Here is an 18,327-nt window from a genome sequence, read left to right on the forward strand (position 1 = left end):
TTTTTTCCCTCCCTTGGGTTTTGTTCCTCTCTCTCTCTCTCGTTTTTTCCCTTCTCATTATAATTCATTATTATTATTACTATTATTTTGTCCCAATTATTAAACTGTTCTTATCTCAACCCACGAGTTTTCTTACTTTTTCTCTTCCGATTCTCTCCCCCATCCCACCGGGGGGGAAGTGAGCGAGCGGCTGTGTGGTGCTTAGCTGCCGGCTGGGGCTAAACCACGACAGAGTTGACTATAAGGTAATCCTCTGCTTCAAGTAACTGGTGACAGCAAAATATTTGAAGAATAGTTCCAGTACAAAAACAGAAGGAGAAAGACACCTGGAAAGGGCTCTTATCTTCATGCCACAGAAACTGGATCAATCACAGCATTACTCTTGGGACTACTATTGCTTGATGAGCCAGCCCTACCCTGCTCTTTCTCAGTTTGGACCCCAGTTTAGGGGTGATTGTTGCCAGCCAACTCCCTTTCCATCCGTGGTCAGGCAACAGTTAGGACAGACTGATGTTGGGGAGCAGCTCACCTGCATCAGGTGAGGAGGAGTGTGCACAGGAGCATTGCTCAGCTCAGACAGGAGGACACAGTTTTCCTTTTGCCTTTAGTTGTGCTAGAGCGGCTGTTCTGCCTCCCTCCACTATTGCAAATACAAATATTGCAAATACAAATGAGGAAAGGAAGGATGGGATTCAAACATAGGCAGCTGGTGTTCTCTTAGGCAGCTTCAGGTAGCCCATGGACAAGTTCACCAGCAGTGTCTGGATACAGTCCTGAGTTAAACAGGTCATGGAGGCTGAACCATCCTGTGGCTTCTAGAAGAGATTCCTCTAGTCAAGGATGCTGTTGATCAGCTGGGAATTTTGCATGGCTGCTACCAGCATGGGAGGAAGCATTTTGCTAAAACTGCTTCATGAATAGAGAGAGGGTAGATCCCAGGGTGGGATCCCATCCTGCCCGTCTCTGAACAGTGTCATAGTGTTTCATGAGAAGTTGCCTCCAGCAATGACAGCTGTTGAAGGGATCCCTCCGGTGCTGCTCGTACTCCATCCTGCCTCTCCCTGCTCGTTCTTGCCATTTGCCACAGTGTCATACAGTGCAGCTGCCATCTCTCCGAACACCCTGTGTGACAGCGGTGGCCAGTCCCATTTCGTGAGCACTATCTTCACCAAAATATTTGGAGTAGAGAAACTAAATGCGCTCCCTCTAAATAAAGGTGGAATTATTTGCAGGATTGGCTGAAAACAATGAAATTGCCTGTTCTCAAACAGAAGTTAATGCAGTTGCCATCATTATTCCAAGATTTCAGCAACACTGAGAAAAGATGACTGATAGGTATAGCTATGTTGGAGTTGGTACATCAGCCTCCAGTGCGTTTCCCGCCAATTTGGTAATAACCACTTCCTGGCTAATAAACACAGTTTCAGAGTTTATTTGCTTTAATCACCTTGGCCTTCCACTTCAGAGTTCATCCAGCCCAAAACAATGCTTCTGCATTTCTTTTTCTTTTTTTTTCTGACATCCTGATGTCAGAACTACAGCTAGCAAAGGAACAGGACAGGGGACATTGCACTGCTGGATCCCAGAAAAGGGAGCTACTGTTAGTGGCATTGCCTGAACTGTTGAAATGTTCCTGTGTTGGATCGTACAGACCTGCTATCATCTGTTGTGATGTGTTTCTTCCCATTTTTCAGCATATTAGCACTGATACACATTTTACTTGGATTACTCTGGATGAGTTATTCCTAAATGCAGCTGCTGACAATAAGTTATACCTATGGTAGCAAATAAAACTAGTTCTGTACTAACAGCTTTGAAGAATGGAGGGACTCAAAACAGCAGCAATAGAACAAAGCAAACACAGTCATAGCTTGACTCCTGTCATGCTTACTGTCCCAACATCCCAACAGAAAACCTCCTTCGGCATTTTGTTCAATGCATAACTCCTTTGAATGCTCAATAGAAACAAACCAAATCGACCTCAGCATAATACCTTCTTGTTACAGATGTGGCATTTCTCCCTCCTTTATCCATACCAAAAGTTACGTTTGGATGATACCATTTTCTCTCTCTAAGACAAGGTAAAGGACAATTTTTAGTCAGTTTTTCTGCACAGAAAATGGCACTTCCAAGCCTTACAAATGTCTGGCTGCACTGCACTTTACTGTGCCACCCTGAAAAATTGACCCCTCTGGCCTCTTGACCAATTGGAGTCTGAGGGAAACCATCCTCTGAGTAAATCATCAATAATACTATCTTTGAGGCTAAGGAAACTCTTTATCTCAGTTGTTCTAGTCATTTAGGCAGACTGTTTACTCTGATGCTCACTTTCAAATGACACATTATCTAGAATTACTGAAAAATGTGCTGGCAGATGCTACAGCTAAGAATAACGTGAAGCAGTCAGGTGATTTGCACAGGGAAAATTTCTACTTATGAAGATGAGTAATCCAACAAATAACCTTGTTTTCTTAAGTTAGAATCCTATTTGGGAATATTTTCCTGATGGCAAATTATCAATGAATTATCAATTTGCTTTTTAAATTAAAAGTTTTAAAATAAACTGCCAGAGCATTTACAAACGATGTGTAGAGACTGATTTGAGGTTCAACAAGGCTAAGGGCTGGGTCCTGCACTTGGGTCACAACAACCCCATGCAACGCCAAGAAGGCCAGCAGCATCCAGGCTTGTAACAGAAATAGTGTGGCCAGCAGGAGTAGGGCAGTGATTGTCCCCCTGTACTCAGCACTGGTGAGGCTGCACCTCAAATATTGTGTTCAGTTTTGGGCCCCCCACTACAAGAGAGACATTGAGGTGCTGGAGCGTGTCCAGAGAAGGGCAACGAAGCTGGTGAAGGGTCTGGAGCAGAAGTCTTGTGAGGAGTGGCTGAGGGAGCTGGGGTTGTTTAGCCTGGAGAAAAGCAGGCTAAGGGAAGACCTTATCGCTCTCTACAGCTACCTGAAAGGAGGTTGTAGAGAGGTGGGGGTCGGTCTCTTCTCCCAAGTAACAAGCGATAGGACAAGAGGAAATGGCTTCAAGTTGCGCCAGGGGATGTTTAGATTGGGTATTAGGAAAAATTTCTTCACCAGAGGGGTTGTCAAGCATTGGAACAGGCTGCCCAAGGAAGTGGTTGAGTCACCATCCCTGGAGGTATTTAGAAGATGTGTAGATGTGGTGCTTAGGGGCATGGCTTAGTGGTGGACTTGGCAGTGCTAGGTTAACAATTGGACTTCATGATCTTAAAGGTCTTTTCCAACCTAAACAATTCTATGTTTCTATGATTCTGTGATTATAAATTAGGATTGCTGCCTTCATTTCTCCAAAGCAGGACCTTACCTACTATTTTTGATTGTATAGGACAATTACTCTCAATATTTAAATTTGACATTGGTTGTTTGCTCACCAAGTTTCTTTTTATTAAGGGTTAAGCTGGCTTTAAACTTGTAATTTTTTTATATATTAAATTCATATAGTAAATTCATAATCAAGCATGCTTTTAAGGGTAATGCCCCCCAAATCCCCAAACCAAACGCAATCCGACCCCTGAGGAGTAAGAGTGATTCTGTCAATCCCATGGTATCTGGGAAGCAAATTTTCAAAATGTGTAACATACAAAACATATCTCCATTATAAGATTGTTATTGTTCTTTCCTCAACGGGTAGCATTTTGGGGGGCAGACTAGGCTACTAATTAGGCTGCTGGGCTACCAAAGCTGTGATTTGACATTCAGCAACTGTACTAGCTGAATACGTGCTAGGTGCTCGCTCTCTTTCCTCACTGCATTGACTTTTCAGCCCCATGTCACCCTCTTCCCAGGACAGGTGTTTGTGTGACCATGGGACTTTCTGGATAGGGGAATTAATCTTGCTGAAAAATAAACCAGGAGAAATTCTAGATTATTTTTTTCAGTTAGGAAAGCTGCTCAGCACGGGTCACTGCGCAGCCTCATAAATGCTTGTGCCAGAGCAGTGCAGGAGGCAGCAGAGAAGCAATGACAGGATCAGAATGTTGCTTGTTGGATTTCTGTAGGTGAGGATTACACAGCTAATGGCAAGCCCGCTGAAGCTGAGCTTGACAGTGCTGCTGCTCCCTGCCACCCCTGCAATGCCTCCTCGATCGTGCTGGTGTAATTGTGCAACTGGGCAGCAAACTTAGAGCAGAGAGTTTGGCCAAAAAAGAACCCAATTAAACAGCAGCTGCTAATTTTAGCTGGATTGATTTTTCTGAACCACTCCAGCGCATGGTGACATGGACAGTCGTGCCAGCACAGTGAAGGACCACAGGGAGCTGGGGGGGCTGGAAGGCCGGGGTAGGACGGGCAGGGTGGGGACTGCCTGCAGTGTCCCTCTTGCTGAAAAACATCAGTGTAACCGTAATGAGACTAGCTCTGTCACTGCAGGAAAATTGATGAGTACAGTCTGGCCTGTCATGAGTCATCATTCTCCGCGTTACTGTTTTTCTTTTGGAACAGATCACACATTGATTTCAGGTCATCAGCTTTCATCTCTGATCCTACCCTGTGCACAGGCTTCCGTGGGAATTACGCCTGGAATAGGTCCTGAGGTTTTGCGCATATGAGACCAGTGGCTCACCAAGAAAAAAGATTGTTTCACAAATTAAACGTTATGGTTTTCTTTATTCACAAAATGTTTGCAAGCAAACCACAATTTTAACAGGCCTAGTTTGGGAAGCTGTGTTCACAGCAAATTTCAGCGGTTTACTACAAATATTCCTTTGAGAAGTTAATACTCAAGGCTGCCAATCTAAGAGATATGATGCCTTATGTCATAGTGTAATATTTCAATTTCTGACTGGCTAACCAAATTATTATGTATTTGCTTTTCTAGTCCATACAAATGTAATCACAAAATAAAACTACTCTCTGATTAAATAAATCAAAGCCTTTACCTGAAGAAACAAATGAATGCAACTTAATTCATCTGAATTTATCTGAATAATCATATGAATGTAAAATGTAACTTCACTGACAACATTATACATGGACAACTAATAACAAAACCATTGTTGAAATACTTTTTAATATGCATTCCTTTAATTGCTAACTGGGAAAGAAGACAGGGAAGTCATGACATGAGAAAGCTGTCACAGCCTCAAGGAGGTAAAGCATATTCTGATGGTGCATTGCCTCATAAAATCTTCATATCCATACTGCTCAAGGACTCATCTTTAACCCCAGCCATTATGTGAATGTTATCTCCTAAATCAGCTGTAGCACTAAAGGGTTAAGAGGTTGGCCACGATTGTACCTGCTTTGTAAAATATCCCCAGGTTGGATCTTGAAAAGCATAGATCAATAAAACTTTTATATGTATCTGACAAATTTGTTGAAGCGATACTTAAAGAGAGAATGCAAAAATGTTTAGAAAATCATGAGATGCTATGCTGATGTTTAACTAGCATGCTTTCTGTACAGGACAATCATGTTCCAGCAATCTCACAGCGTCACTTAAAAATTGTGATAAAATGATGGAAAAGGGAGAGGTAATTTATATTAATTTAGTCTTTCAGCAGACTGTTTAAGAAATTAAGTGGCCCTGAAATGAGAATTCAAATAATACAATAAAAAAGAACTGGTTAAAAATACAAAAACCTAAAACAGATTTATGCTGTAACTGATAAAAATTAAGAACAGGTGCTTCAAGGTTGTGTAATAATTCCATTATCGTTTAAGATACTACCACCTGGAAGGGGAAATATTAGATAAAAAACCTGCAAATTGTTCAAGTAAATTAATTATTAAAAAAAAAACCAGGCACAGACTATGGTACTTAAGAGAGATTTAATAAGCATATATGAATAGACAACATTATATCAAATGAAAATTCAGTAGTGACAAATGCAATATAATAAACACTGGAGACAAAAAAGTAAACTATCCATACACCTTCAAAGGGTCTAAATTAATTTGATCAGCTCAAGAAAAGCACCTGTGCGTGAACATAGGCAGCTTATTGAATACCTCTGGTAAACATGCTGCATAGCCATGAAAGCATGTAAAATGTTACAATGGTCAGGGAATATACAATAATATTAAACAAATCTGTGGAATATCTCCACATGGCACCTTTCATCCAGTTCCATATCCTCTCTCAAATTTTTCATTTTTGATGGAGGTGAAGAGAGCAAAATGAGAGGGGGCACTTTTGAGGGAGTCTACACGCTACACTAATAACAGGAAACATATTTGCACACAGAGTATGACGTAGCACAACTCTAAGCAAGTTTCTGAGGACAAAAATTTAAGAAACACAAAAGGATTAACTATGTGCAAGGACAGTAAAAGTTCACAAGTACTGTTGTATATTTCTATACCCAAAAGTTAATACTAAAATGTCTTCTGTCTTTGGAAAGAATCGCTTATTGCAGGTCTATCTTCAACCATTAAAGATGTGGATGGCACACACTGAGGACATACGGGTCCGTATCTGCCAGCTGTTCATCTGCTTCCACCTTCCTCTTCAGCATTTCATTCCCATCACCTCTAGACATAACGTATAGTATTAGATCTATATAAGGTCTAATCCAGAATAGGAATGCTTATGTACCTATGCATTTATTTTGAAGAATCAAAAAAAACTACAGAGTCAAACCATTATTTTATTCCAGATTAAATTTTCTGGAGTTCAAAAAAAGTTGTTCCATTGTCCCACAGAAAATTATTAGTTAAACTAGAGATGCTTAAGATTGTTAGAATGGAAACGATCATGGAGAAAACTAGAATGGATTGTATTGGAAAGAAAATGGGAGGAGAAAATCTTGATTGAAAGCTTCTAGTGCCATAAAGAGCAATCCATTAATAACTTTCCTCCCATTTTCTTGTCAGTGGCAGCTTACAGTAGCCATGAAGGAGGTCTAGTGTCTCAGCAGTGGAGTAAGCGTGCCCTAGCTGGACCGATCAAAAGGGTGGACAGCACCCGAAACATAAATGGCAAGCAAGCAGTAGCAGTCACCCAGGATTGTTTGGCAACTTCCAGGGGAAAACCCCTGACTGGAATAAGGTGAGATATCTATGGGTAGACCTGTGATCTTGCAATACCCCCCTGGAACACCAGAGAGAAGCTGAGAGACTTGTCCATCCACCTCCCAGAACTAGAACACCAAGTCTGGGGGACCAAAGAAAAACCTAACCTGGAAAAACAGCTTGAAAGATCTATCCCCTAGTTCCCCCATGCTGACATACCAGAAGTAGAGTGGCAGTAAGAGGATTTGCTGACCAGTTTCTTCAGCTAAATTCACAGAGCTGGCCACCAAGGTACCTACTTGCTACCCTGCCAGACCTCAAACCAGAGAAAGCAAAGCAAGATCAGGGCTCTCAACTGCTGATGGAGGGGCCGGCCGGGGGGTCTCGGAGAGCTCCCACTAGGAAGGGCTGGGTAAATAAATGGGAGTTGGGTACATAAACAGGATTGGGGTATAACTTTGGAAAGAGTGGTTAATCTAAATTTTTTTATACATCTGCTTGAGACTTCCAAGGCCCTCCTGCAAGATGGAGAAAAATGGAATTCCTGTTCCGAATTTATTAGAAGGATTGGGAACTTCTCTATAGTTGTTTATATGAATCGCCCTACACAGAGCTGATTCTAGCACTAAGACAATCTGCAGTGAAGTCCCTGAGGGGCTGATGATGAAAAATAGAGATGGTATTTCTGCTACATAGGCCGCATTGCAAAGGGGCATGTCAAGGGGTGGAAAGCCTATAAATAGATCCAATTTTAATACTTTTACAAATGGCTTGAGAACAAAAAGTAGAGCACGTTAATGAAATCTGCAAATAGTATTCAGGCACATTCAGTAAAAGATTATGAAAAGTACTGTAAAAGGAAAAAACTAAATTACTTTGATGCATGGAATAATAGAAATGGCATGAAGTTTTTTACTGTAAGACTTCTGGGATTAAGACCCTAAAATTCCTGCTGTAATGTATGTATGTGTATCAGGTGATTTTGGGATGACTAAGCCACTAAAATGATGCAGATGTGAAACTAGTGGAGCCAATTTTACAACCTCGGTCTATGCATTTCAAACAGAGCTACAGAAAAAACAATGCCCTTGTAAAACGTAGTCTGGAGCATCACCATTCTGGTGGTCATTTTTTGAGATAGTTCAACTCGTGTTAGAACAGGAGAAGCACTATTTATGGGAAGGAACTTATTTATGGGAAGAAAACTCTTCTAATTCTATATGAACTCACAAAATTAAGAATAAGGGCAACATAACTTTCTAAATATACCTAGAATAAACATGAGGAAGGAAGAAAATCTAATTGGGATAAAGACCAATATCTACTCCTGTGCCAGCAAGCTAGCAGCAAATAGAGTGAAAGTAAATAAGCTGGAAGTCAGAAGGATTTACAACTCTGACAAGTCAAATTCTGGAATAGCTCTTCAATAAGAGATATGAGGACAAGAAACTTAACTTGCCTTAGACACTTAGCTTATGCACGGCTGCACATGACTTTGCAATGTGAGAGGCTTAAACTTAGAACTGTAAGGCACTTCTGATTTATCATGTTCCTCTCGTAGATGATATACTTTTTTTTCCTGGTTGACTTCATTAGGCTGTCATAGATCTGGTCATACCAACTATCCAGATGGACAATACTAATGTCTGATAAGGCTAGCAAACGTTTGGACTATCTGATATAACTGGAGCTGCTAAAGGATCTTTCTAATGTCTCAACACACCAGGAAAATTAATACTATTTTTTTCAATAAAACAGTCAAATCCACCTCAGACTAACATAAGAGTTCATTTCTAACAGTGCAGCGCTGCAGCGTGTTACAGGAGCCAGTATGGAGGTGCAAAACAGAGGCAAGACTTCCACTGGTTCAAAACCACAGTGACAGCGGTTATCCACCCTGGAAACACAGCAGGTTAAGAGTGATGCCCACAGTCCATACTAACCCATCACCCAGGAATCTCCTTCTAAGGCACACTGTTATGTTCCACCCGTACAACTCAAGGAAGGGGAGAAAGAAATCCCTTGAAAATCCTAGTTTATTCCGGAACTGCCAAAGCTGAAAAATCTCATCATCCTTAGGATAAGCTCAGATAAGCACTGTACTCTCTCATTTGGTTTTCAGGGAGCTTGTGCAAGCTATAGACCCAAGCTGAAGCAGCAGATTGGTTCTATATAATGACCATTCCGTCTGTGTACCCCCAGCTATTAGTTACCTGGTAACTGGCAGGGAAGTTGCTTTCTACGGCTTGCCTCTTCTGTATATGGAGCAGAAATAAAGAGAAACTAAATGATGAGTCCTGTTGCATATTTCAGCTGTGACTTCAGAAGTTAACCACCTTTAGATAGCCTATGTCCAACTAACTACTGGACCTTTCTTTCTCTATTGCAATTGATTTCTTTACATGGCACACGCCTATGGCAACTGTACAGAGGACAGGTCAGCTGAATTATTAGCTTGCTTTCCCCTGACTGCCTTCAAAATAGGAAATGGATAGATGATGAACCATCTTGTGAGTACTCCACGGTATTTCTGCAGCCAGGAGGAAAACTTTCAGGCAAAAGTTCTCAGCTTGTGTCAGAGCTGCTTAAGGGAAAACCTCCAATATAGCAAAGGAAAATATAGCAAGGAAATATATACAGCAATATAGCAAGGAAAACCTCCAGTATAGCAGCGTTCCCAAATTCTACAAGTAAGCGCATGCATGCGTGTGTGTTTTAAGCTGCAAAGGCTTCCTTGGCACCTTCTTCTGTGAGCTAGCACAGATGTGTCACCTGTCAGCTTCTCCAAACCCCACTCTTTTGTACCTATATAACACACAGGGTGAGTCAGATACAGACATCCAGATTAGGTCCATGAATTCCCCTAGCACGAAGCCAGTAAGTCTTACCTAAGGGTCTTGCTGAGGACTTCTGCTTAGGTCCTCGCTTTTTATGCAGGACCAGTGAGAACTTGCCTGTGACTTGTAAGCTACTGAGAGGAAGGAAAAGCCACCTCCTAAGCAAATGGCCTTGGGAATAAACTATTAGGAGTAGGAAGCCCTTTGCAGGCATCTTTAGAGCACGGTCAGAACAGAACGATTTCAGAGGACAGACTAAAGCATCAGTACTGTAGCCTATGCTAATCAAAAGAATGACTTAATCTTGAGTGAATGACACGTATATGAAACAAGTAAGTGTCTAGGGACGGTAGCCTAAAATACACTGGTGCTGCATTGATCCCTTTTGGGTTGGCAAGTTTGCCTTCACAACAGTCTTGAGATGAAAGAGGCAGTAAGCTGGCAATCTGAGTTGGCATTTTGTGTGCTTGAACATAGATATCTGCTGCACGAAGATTTTTAAGTGTTTGTTACAGACAAGATGAAACAGGCTAGCTTAAGCTATCATCCTACCATTTAGTGTACCAGTAAAGTATTCCCAAATACCCCAGAAGACCATGGTAGAGGCAGCACAGAGGCTGTGTGAAGGAAAGCATACATGTTTTCCAAATACTTAGTGTAAGTTATTGCTGATAAACTTCCAAGTGTGAATCATAAGAAACATGTTCTGGTCAACCAGTCATAAATCCTAAAGATAACTTTGAAGGTCAAAATAGCTAAACTTAGTGACTGTTATGTTCAACTCCCCCTTTCTCGGTACACTGAAGTGCTAACTGACATGGCGGTTGCTAGACAAGCAGAGCCAGGAAGAAACAGAACATAAGCAGATACAAAAACAAATACAGCAGGTTTCCTGTAAAACAATTCATTCACTTACTTGTTTTAAACAATGCTTAAGCTCTTACTATTACAACTTCAAATACAGGAATAAGCGTCGCAAGATGCCAAAACTCTAGATCAAGTAACACTGTCCACCTAGTCTACATTTTTTTCTACTGACATTTTGCCTCCTGGTGTCAATTGTATCTACCCCAATGTAATGCCTTGCCTGTGAAAAGCCAGGTTAAGTGAGAGGTATGTGCCTCAATTCTTGGGCGGAATATTAGTTTAATAAATACTGAGTGTGACTCAGTCATCTGCGTGTCTGACATCCTCCTGAATTCCCCTTCTGCAGGCTGCTGTTGTGGCAACTCGACCGCTACTCCGGGTGTGCCGTGGCTGCTCCCGGCCACTGTCACTCTTCGCTGCTCTGACAGCGTCACAGGTACTGCACACACACAACTACACAACACACCAATTCTCTATAACCCCATTCTTATCCCCTGTATCTCTGTCTGTGTACCACTGGTTAATATGGTTTGTACCTTCCTTCCGGTAAGACCTAGTCTTACAATGCGGAGGTTGTTCACTTAAATACCTAATATTTTACCTCTTCCCAGTTAACCTCACTTACGACACATTCCATTCCTAGTCAAACTCCATTCTTAACAAAACTGAGAACTTGAAATTAATTACTTGAATGACTAATCTAGCTTTGCAGCATTGTGTACTGTTGCTTTGCAAGACATAAACTGAAGAGCAAATGTCTACTTCAGAGCGTGAACAACCTGAAGGAACTCTTCTTCAGATACCAAATAAGTTTGTTTTTAATTACTCCAACGAAGCTCTCATTGTCTTTACTTGCAGTTGTAGACCTTCAGCGCTGCTACAAATAGATCCCAGAAATCATGTCAAGACCCATAAAATAACATGCACAGCAAAAATATGAAGCCTGGTTTAAGCCCCTCACCAGAGCAATGCAAGAACGGGCAGGCAAAGACAGGTACTCTCCCAGAATTCCTAGAATCTGCTTAATCATTTTCATTCACTTCTCAACAAGAAAGGTAAGGTTCCTACTACAGACAAGCAGCTTCTCTCACAGACCTCTGATTTAGAGTTGGATCTTAATTTATTCACAAAAAAGACTTTGAGGAATAACAGGAAGAGTACCATTCTCTGTATCCTGAAGGAAAGCAGGAGTAAGGGAGAAATGGATGGTGATTGCAGAGACTTCAGCCAGAAGCCAAAGCTGTGAGGGGCCAGGACATGCTCTGCAGGATGAGACGTGCAGTCCAGTCACGCATGAGAGCTGTGAGGGAAAGGATTGTTCTGAGATCTTCCGTGAACATTAAGATGAATTGTCATTGCGAAGGGAAATCTGCAGGCTACATTTGCTTTATCAAATTAAGTATGTATAAGCCTTCTCCGTTTATTAGTTCAAATGTGGCTAAACCCAAACTGATTATTGGGTATGGGAAGAGACACTTTCCAAACAAAATTTTGCTCTTTCTCAATCTTTAAACCCATCTTCCAAAAAAAAGCAGCTTTCTGCAAAAGCCTCAATTCAATCTTTCAACTTTGTTTTCCTAGCTTTGTTCTCAGAAGCAACTACCATTTTAGCCCAAGTGTACATATTCTCTAAGCTTGTAACAGATACCTTGCACAGAAACCTCTATTCCAAAAATTTTAAACTTTACCCAACTTCAAAGGCAATGGGGAACTGGATTCATAATAGGAAGTACTGACCATCAGCACTGGGCAGTGCTACCAGACTTGCTTACAGTAATTTTGGCAGAAGCTTTTCCTCAAGAGGGGAACAGTGACTTATGTGCCTATGTAACTTGACTGAGGCCATTTGTATGGCAATCTAGCCAGGGTGTCTGAAGTGACCCTGTCAAGTAGTTCACACTGGTGGGAGATCTCCTGTGTCACTGGAGATGAGCATCACAGACTACCACAACTGGAACAGCTAGTACTGGAGCCACTACTCTGAACAGACTTCTGCTAGGCGCTGGGGAAAAGCCAGCAATAAATCAGAAAGTATTGCAGGAATTTATTGCAGAATTTATTTGCAATTTATTTGCAGAATTTATTGCAGGATTTGTTGCAGAAATCCAGCCAGTGAAGGTAGATGTCAGGAAAAAGGGGCCTGGGAAAGGAAGCAAACGGTATGTCCTGGCCAGAGAAATGAGGTCTACTGACAAAATAAGTGCAGGCTATGTGGGAAGAGATCTCTTGAACACATTTGGGAAACAGGAGGGAAACAGTCTTAAGAACACCAGCAAATCAAGAATAGGAAATAAATCAAGATGCACGTCCCAATAGGAGAGGATGGTTTCAAAAGCTTCTACCTAACCAATGATGGAAGATTAATTCTTCCCAAGTTTGCCACTTGCAAGCTTGCAATTGTCATTGCGCTTTCATTCTAGTGATCCACTTCCCCACTGACTTTGATTTCCCTCTAATTTAGTGCTCAGTCACTTCTATTTCCTTACCTTAGACTTCGTCAGATGCTCCTGACTACAAGAGATCTTTCCTAGTGTTATTGTGTGCGTGCATAGGACTGATTAGGACTGTCTGATTAACACATAGTTAAAACAAAACAAACAAAAAAATCTAATTCATGACTGTTTTACTACCAACTGTTGGCTCATTTTCCTTAACAATTTAATCTTTAGCCAAAACTAGCACTAGTTGAATGTTTTCAGCTGTGAAAGCAAGCAAGCTAGAGAAGGACTGCTAGAGCAGGAAGCACAGGCTCCACTACCGACAACACTCTTTCTGGCAGTGAGTCCAAAAGCTTTGAACTATTTTAAGAGTATTAACACCACAAAAGAGGGAAGCGGTAAGGAAGAATGTGATGCATCTTTTTTAGCCAACAGCAGAAATAGCTTCAGCATTCACTCTGACAAGATAAATGAACAATCAGCTTTTCTAGCTGACTAGCCAAGAGAACATTAAGATTGTAATATAGCTGAGAGAAAATGTGACTGCTTGAACGTGTTCATTTTTACTGCAGATTACTCCACTCAGTTCTTCCACTGGAAATGAGGGCAAGATGCACCTGATGATGATATGGTAAAACGCAAGATTTTGTCTGCACATATTGTATACATTTGTGAAAAAAGAGTGGATTTAATGAACATGCTACTTTGGAAGTATGCTCAAATAGAGAGACAACTTCAGGGGGAGAAGGGAAAGGTACAGGTTGATCAAACCACTATGCCTATTCGGGGAACGGATGGATGGATCCTAAAGTGTCATACCTTACCTGAGATGGAATAACCACCACAGCAGTATAGACTGAGGACTGACCAAAAAAGGAATCTGAAGGTCCTGGTGGACCACGTCACGGACAATAAGAGCAGGGCCACTCCATGAGGGCGGATAAGCTGGGAACTGAGGCTGACCACAGGACAGGCAGGGCAGCACCCTCACCAAGGGCTGGGTTGGTAACAGGTCTTCTTGAGAGTCCAAGACAAGATAATAAGTCAGGTCCAGAGTCCAGCCAAAGTCCAGCCAGGAACAGCAGAAGACAGAGTCAGAGACAAGGTCCATGCAGGAGAAAGGGTTGGAGATAAGGCTATATATATTACATAGGTCCAACCAGGAAGGCCAACTGGTAAGCCAAGACAACAGGAGACAGGACTTGGCACAGGTAAACCTAGAGTACTGCACATGCTAAAGTCCCAGGTGAGGGTGTCAGGGCAATTAAGGCCCAGTCATGCACTTTACTTGGCCCTGACACATACCAAGCTAAACGCCACAGCAGTGAGCAAGGCTACCTTTATAGACATATTAGGTTGTTTTTACAGGCATGAAGCCAGTAGATCAAGAGAATTATTAGTCTTCTTTGCTCAGCACTTGTTAGATCACATCTGGAAAACCATATCACACTTTAGGCCCCCTGGTATGAGAAAAAAGTTGACAAATTGCAGTGAGTGCAGCTGAGGGTAATCAAGACAGTGAGGACGTGGGAGCACATGCCCTGTGAGGAGAGGCTGAGGGAACTGCATTCAGTCACAAGGCTTGAAGGGGAACCCAAGAGCTTCCTTCCAGTACCTGAGATGATCGAGAAAAATGGAGAAAAACTCTTTACTGAGGTGCATGGCAGCAGGATGAAAGGCAATAGTCACATGGGGAGGTTCTGATTTAAGGGGAAAAAACTTTACTGTGACAACAATCAAGTATTGGCACAGGTTGCCCAGATAAGTTGTGCACTCTCCATTCTTGGAAGTTTTCAAGACCCTGCTGGACAAAGCCCTAAGCAACTTGGTCAGAAGGTTGAAGAAGCAAAAGGTTGGTCTAGAGACCTCCTGAGCCCCCCAGCCTGAACAATACTATTCTATTTCTATTGCTCCCATGCCTATTCAAGTGTGCTGCTGAACACACAAGTCCACAGGAGAATGAAGGACCTTTCAGCATGCTGACGGAGTTGTTGAAGAATCTCATTTTGAATACAAGCTACAAGTACAGAAATACTCAACTGAAGTAGTCCTTTACTGAACACAGAATTCTTTAAAATAGCTTTTTTTATACTCTTCAGGTTTTTTTGACATTACCTCTTTGTACAAAAACTTCCAAGTCTTTAGCTCTTGTTTTGCTGTTCCTTAGAGTAAGACCCATTGTACATTGCACTGTTTGCCCAATAAACACACTTCAGGACTTAAGTGTGTTGTCACACTTTCGCCACCTTCCATTTCTGACTGTTGGTTCAATTTTCCTTATACTCTTCTCTCTTTTCAGTGCAGCCCTGCTGATCTCCCCACGTTCTTCAACTGTGAAGCTGAATGTTACCCTGAAATACATTTAATGTTCTAGCATGAATTACATTACCTCCTAGGTAAACCACAAAATCAATCTTTTACATGGTTCTATTGCTACTTCTAATCCTGTCTAGCAGTGAGCACCGCCATGCCCCCTTCAACATTGAAAGCTGTCATTTCTTGGGAGAAAAATACTTGCATTCTGCTTTTGAATAGAAAAGTTGTATTTCTTGCTGTCATCCCATTTCCTTGATCCTTTCTTCTGCCTTTGGCTATTACATTGTATCACCTGCATAGAAACATCACACATTTACACTCTTTATGTGAACAGTCCGTGAGCATTCAAGACTCCTATCAGCCTGCTCAGTTAGCTGATATGTTCCAAACTTTGCATAAGTTCAGCACTAGAGGTCAGCTAACGTCTTCTCAAGGTTGGGAGGATGGGAGATATATGGTTGGAAACACCTGACTGCTGTTAAGAGTAGAGTGGTCTAGCAGGATCTGGGGAACAAAACAGCTGATGCTGCTCAGTTGGTCCGCACTGTGAGGGACTGACTTACTCTGAAGGGGATCTAGCCTGGTCCTATACACTGGATACTCCTTGGCAGTTGCAGATCTTCCAATTTAGTTTCATCTGAAGGTATCAAAGCTCCAAGTCTACTCCAGTGTGCAAAATGAAGTGGAAACCATCAGATTTATTTAAAAGGCAAACTCCTAAACTGTAATGAAACGCCAGTGAAGGCACAATCCAAGAGTCCTTTCGCTCCTACAGGTGTACAACAATGTTCCCTTCAGCATATTTTTCAGAGGTGATGCTATCTTGTAACTCGCATCCAATAACGTGAAGCGAGCTCCAGATGGAGTTCGTGGAAAAAAATGCATTTTCGATCAGTTTTGAACCTTGACTGTTTTTTTGTCTGCCATAATGCAGTTCCATTGGAAAGATGCTGGCCACCTTCTCCACTCCCCACCACTTTCTAAGCTGTATTTTAAAAACCAGTCCTTCTCACCCCGCTAAAAATCTGCAAGCACCGCTAAAGGCAAGGAACAGCATGCAGCTAACGCCGCGGTCTCACTAACGCCAGAGTTCACCGCCACGCACTAGGAAACGCGGCTGAACCGGGCAGCGCCCAAACAAGGCTCAGGCTCAGGCTCCGGTCTCGCCCTGCCCTCCTCCCGACGCTACCACCTCCGCCAGCTTTCCCTGACCCGGCCCGGGAGGCCTTGCAGCGCTCCTCCGCCCACATGCGGGCCCCGGCAGGTGCGACGGCCTCGAACCGGCGGCGGGCGGCGACGGGCCCCGCCCCGGGGCTCCGCAGGTCCCGCCGCGCGCGCCGGGCCCGCCCCGGAGGCGGTCGGTCGGTCGGCGGGGAGGGAGGGGAGGGAAAGGAAGGGAAGGGAAGGGAAGGGAAGGGAAAGGAAAGGAAGGAAGGAAGGTGCGCGGCACGCAGGGGTGCGGGCTGTCTCCGGCGGCACCGCGCGGCCCCCCTGGCTGCCGGCCGGCGGTCACGCTGCGGCGGCGGCGCCGCCGCTTCGCCTCCGCGCCGGGGCCGGGCCGCGCCGCGCCGCGCCCGGGATTGGCTGCGCGGCCGCCTCGTCCCAGAATGCAGCGCATGGCGCGTCATTGAAGAGAGACCATGATGGCGGCGGCCGCGGCGGCGGGGGGGGCCCCCGAGGTGATCGCCCAGCTGGAGAACGCGGCCAAAGTGCTGATGGTGAGGCGGGCGGCGGCACGCGCCGCGCCCGGAGCGGCGCCTCGCGGCGGGGGCGCCCGCGCCGGCCCCCTCCCCTCCTCCCCGCCTCTGCTCCCGCCGCCCGCGGAGCCCGCGGAGCCTCCCGCCGCCCTCGCCCCTCAGGCGCGGGGCTCGGGGTGCAGCCTGCCGGGGCGCGGCGCCTCCGCCGCCCCCCTCCCCGCCTCCTCCCGCTCCCCGGCCGGCCTCCCCCCTCCGCGGGCGGCCGCCGCCGCGCCGGCTCGCCCCTGTCACCCCGCAGCCGGGCTCGGCCCCCGCCGCGCACGGCGCGCCGGTCCTCCATGTGCCACCCGCTCTCCTCCGCCGCGGGCAGGCTGCCCGCGCCTCGAGCTCCCCGCCCCGGCGGGGTGCCCCGTCCCGTCCCCCCACGCCCCGAGCCCCCGCACCGCCATTGTCCGCCGCGGAAACCCCTGCCGAAGTTGCCGGTGAGCGACTCTCCCTCCCGGCGGCGGGGGCCGGGGCCCCCGGGCGCCTCCCTCGGCGGCGGCGGGGCGGTGGGGGGGTCGTGCCCGGTCCGCGGCCCAGCGGGGGCAATGGGGCACCGTCGGCAGCGTGGGGGCGACTCGGAAGTGCCGCGACCCGCGGGCTGAGCGCCGCTCGTTTCCAGAGTTTTCCTTTCAGTGGAGGAGCACCGAGCAGGCAGAGGCTCACCGTGCTGCTGCGGGGAAGCAAATCGCTTAGGGGTGCTTCGCGCCCTGGTCTTTTTATTGCCAGTGGCTGTTCGTGCTGACTGTGAATGTGTTGTGTGTTATTTTCCGTGATCGCATGGAAAAGAAAGTACACACGGCAAAGACCAGAATTGCCATGGAGCTAAACGGCTATAGCGACTGCTGGTGTTAAAACATCCTAGTCACGCATCCTTGTAAAAGTTTTTTGTTCCTTTGAATGAAGAGCTGTATATTGGCCTGTGTCCTTTACAGGTCTTACTTGCAGATCTTCTAAAAATGGCTAGCTTGAAGCCTTCCCCACAAAATTTATCTTACCAAAATGTGATTCCAACAGAAATAAAGTTTGTAAGTTGTCAGCATTAGAGGGATTTCAAAAGAACCAAGCAAATAGTAGGAAAGTTTGCCTGGTGTCAATAGTTGATCAATGACCAGAGCCCAAATGATTGCGAGTTTAATGTCTAGCC

General features: G+C 44.6%; 1 protein-coding gene and 1 long non-coding RNA gene across 3 annotated transcripts in view; one reads left to right on the forward strand and one right to left on the reverse strand.

The window, feature by feature from the left end:
• Nucleotides 1–5,881: 5,881 nt before the first annotated feature.
• Nucleotides 5,882–16,882, reverse strand: LOC142404306 (uncharacterized). 2 transcript variants are annotated; one of them, XR_012773814.1, is made up of 4 exons: nt 16,190–16,882; nt 16,005–16,155; nt 15,241–15,733; nt 5,882–6,503 (listed from the first exon to the last, which is right to left on the reverse strand). It is a non-coding gene; the product is annotated as an uncharacterized LOC142404306 (long non-coding RNA). The 2 variants fall into 2 exon arrangements; XR_012773815.1 differs by having other exon boundaries at nt 13,950–15,733.
• Nucleotides 16,883–16,925: 43 nt separating this feature from the next.
• Nucleotides 16,926–18,327, forward strand: part of XPO4 (exportin 4) — an 85,678-nt gene continuing 84,276 nt past the window's right edge. The window contains exon 1 of the mRNA XM_075490930.1: nt 16,926–17,159. Within this exon, the coding sequence (XP_075347045.1) occupies nt 17,082–17,159 (78 nt within the window). The 5' untranslated portion in view covers nt 16,926–17,081. The remainder of the gene's footprint in view (nt 17,160–18,327) is intronic.

Source organism: Mycteria americana, chromosome 1 (genome assembly GCF_035582795.1).
Source record: "Mycteria americana isolate JAX WOST 10 ecotype Jacksonville Zoo and Gardens chromosome 1, USCA_MyAme_1.0, whole genome shotgun sequence".
In the NCBI taxonomy this organism is placed as follows: domain Eukaryota; kingdom Metazoa; phylum Chordata; class Aves; order Ciconiiformes; family Ciconiidae; genus Mycteria; species Mycteria americana.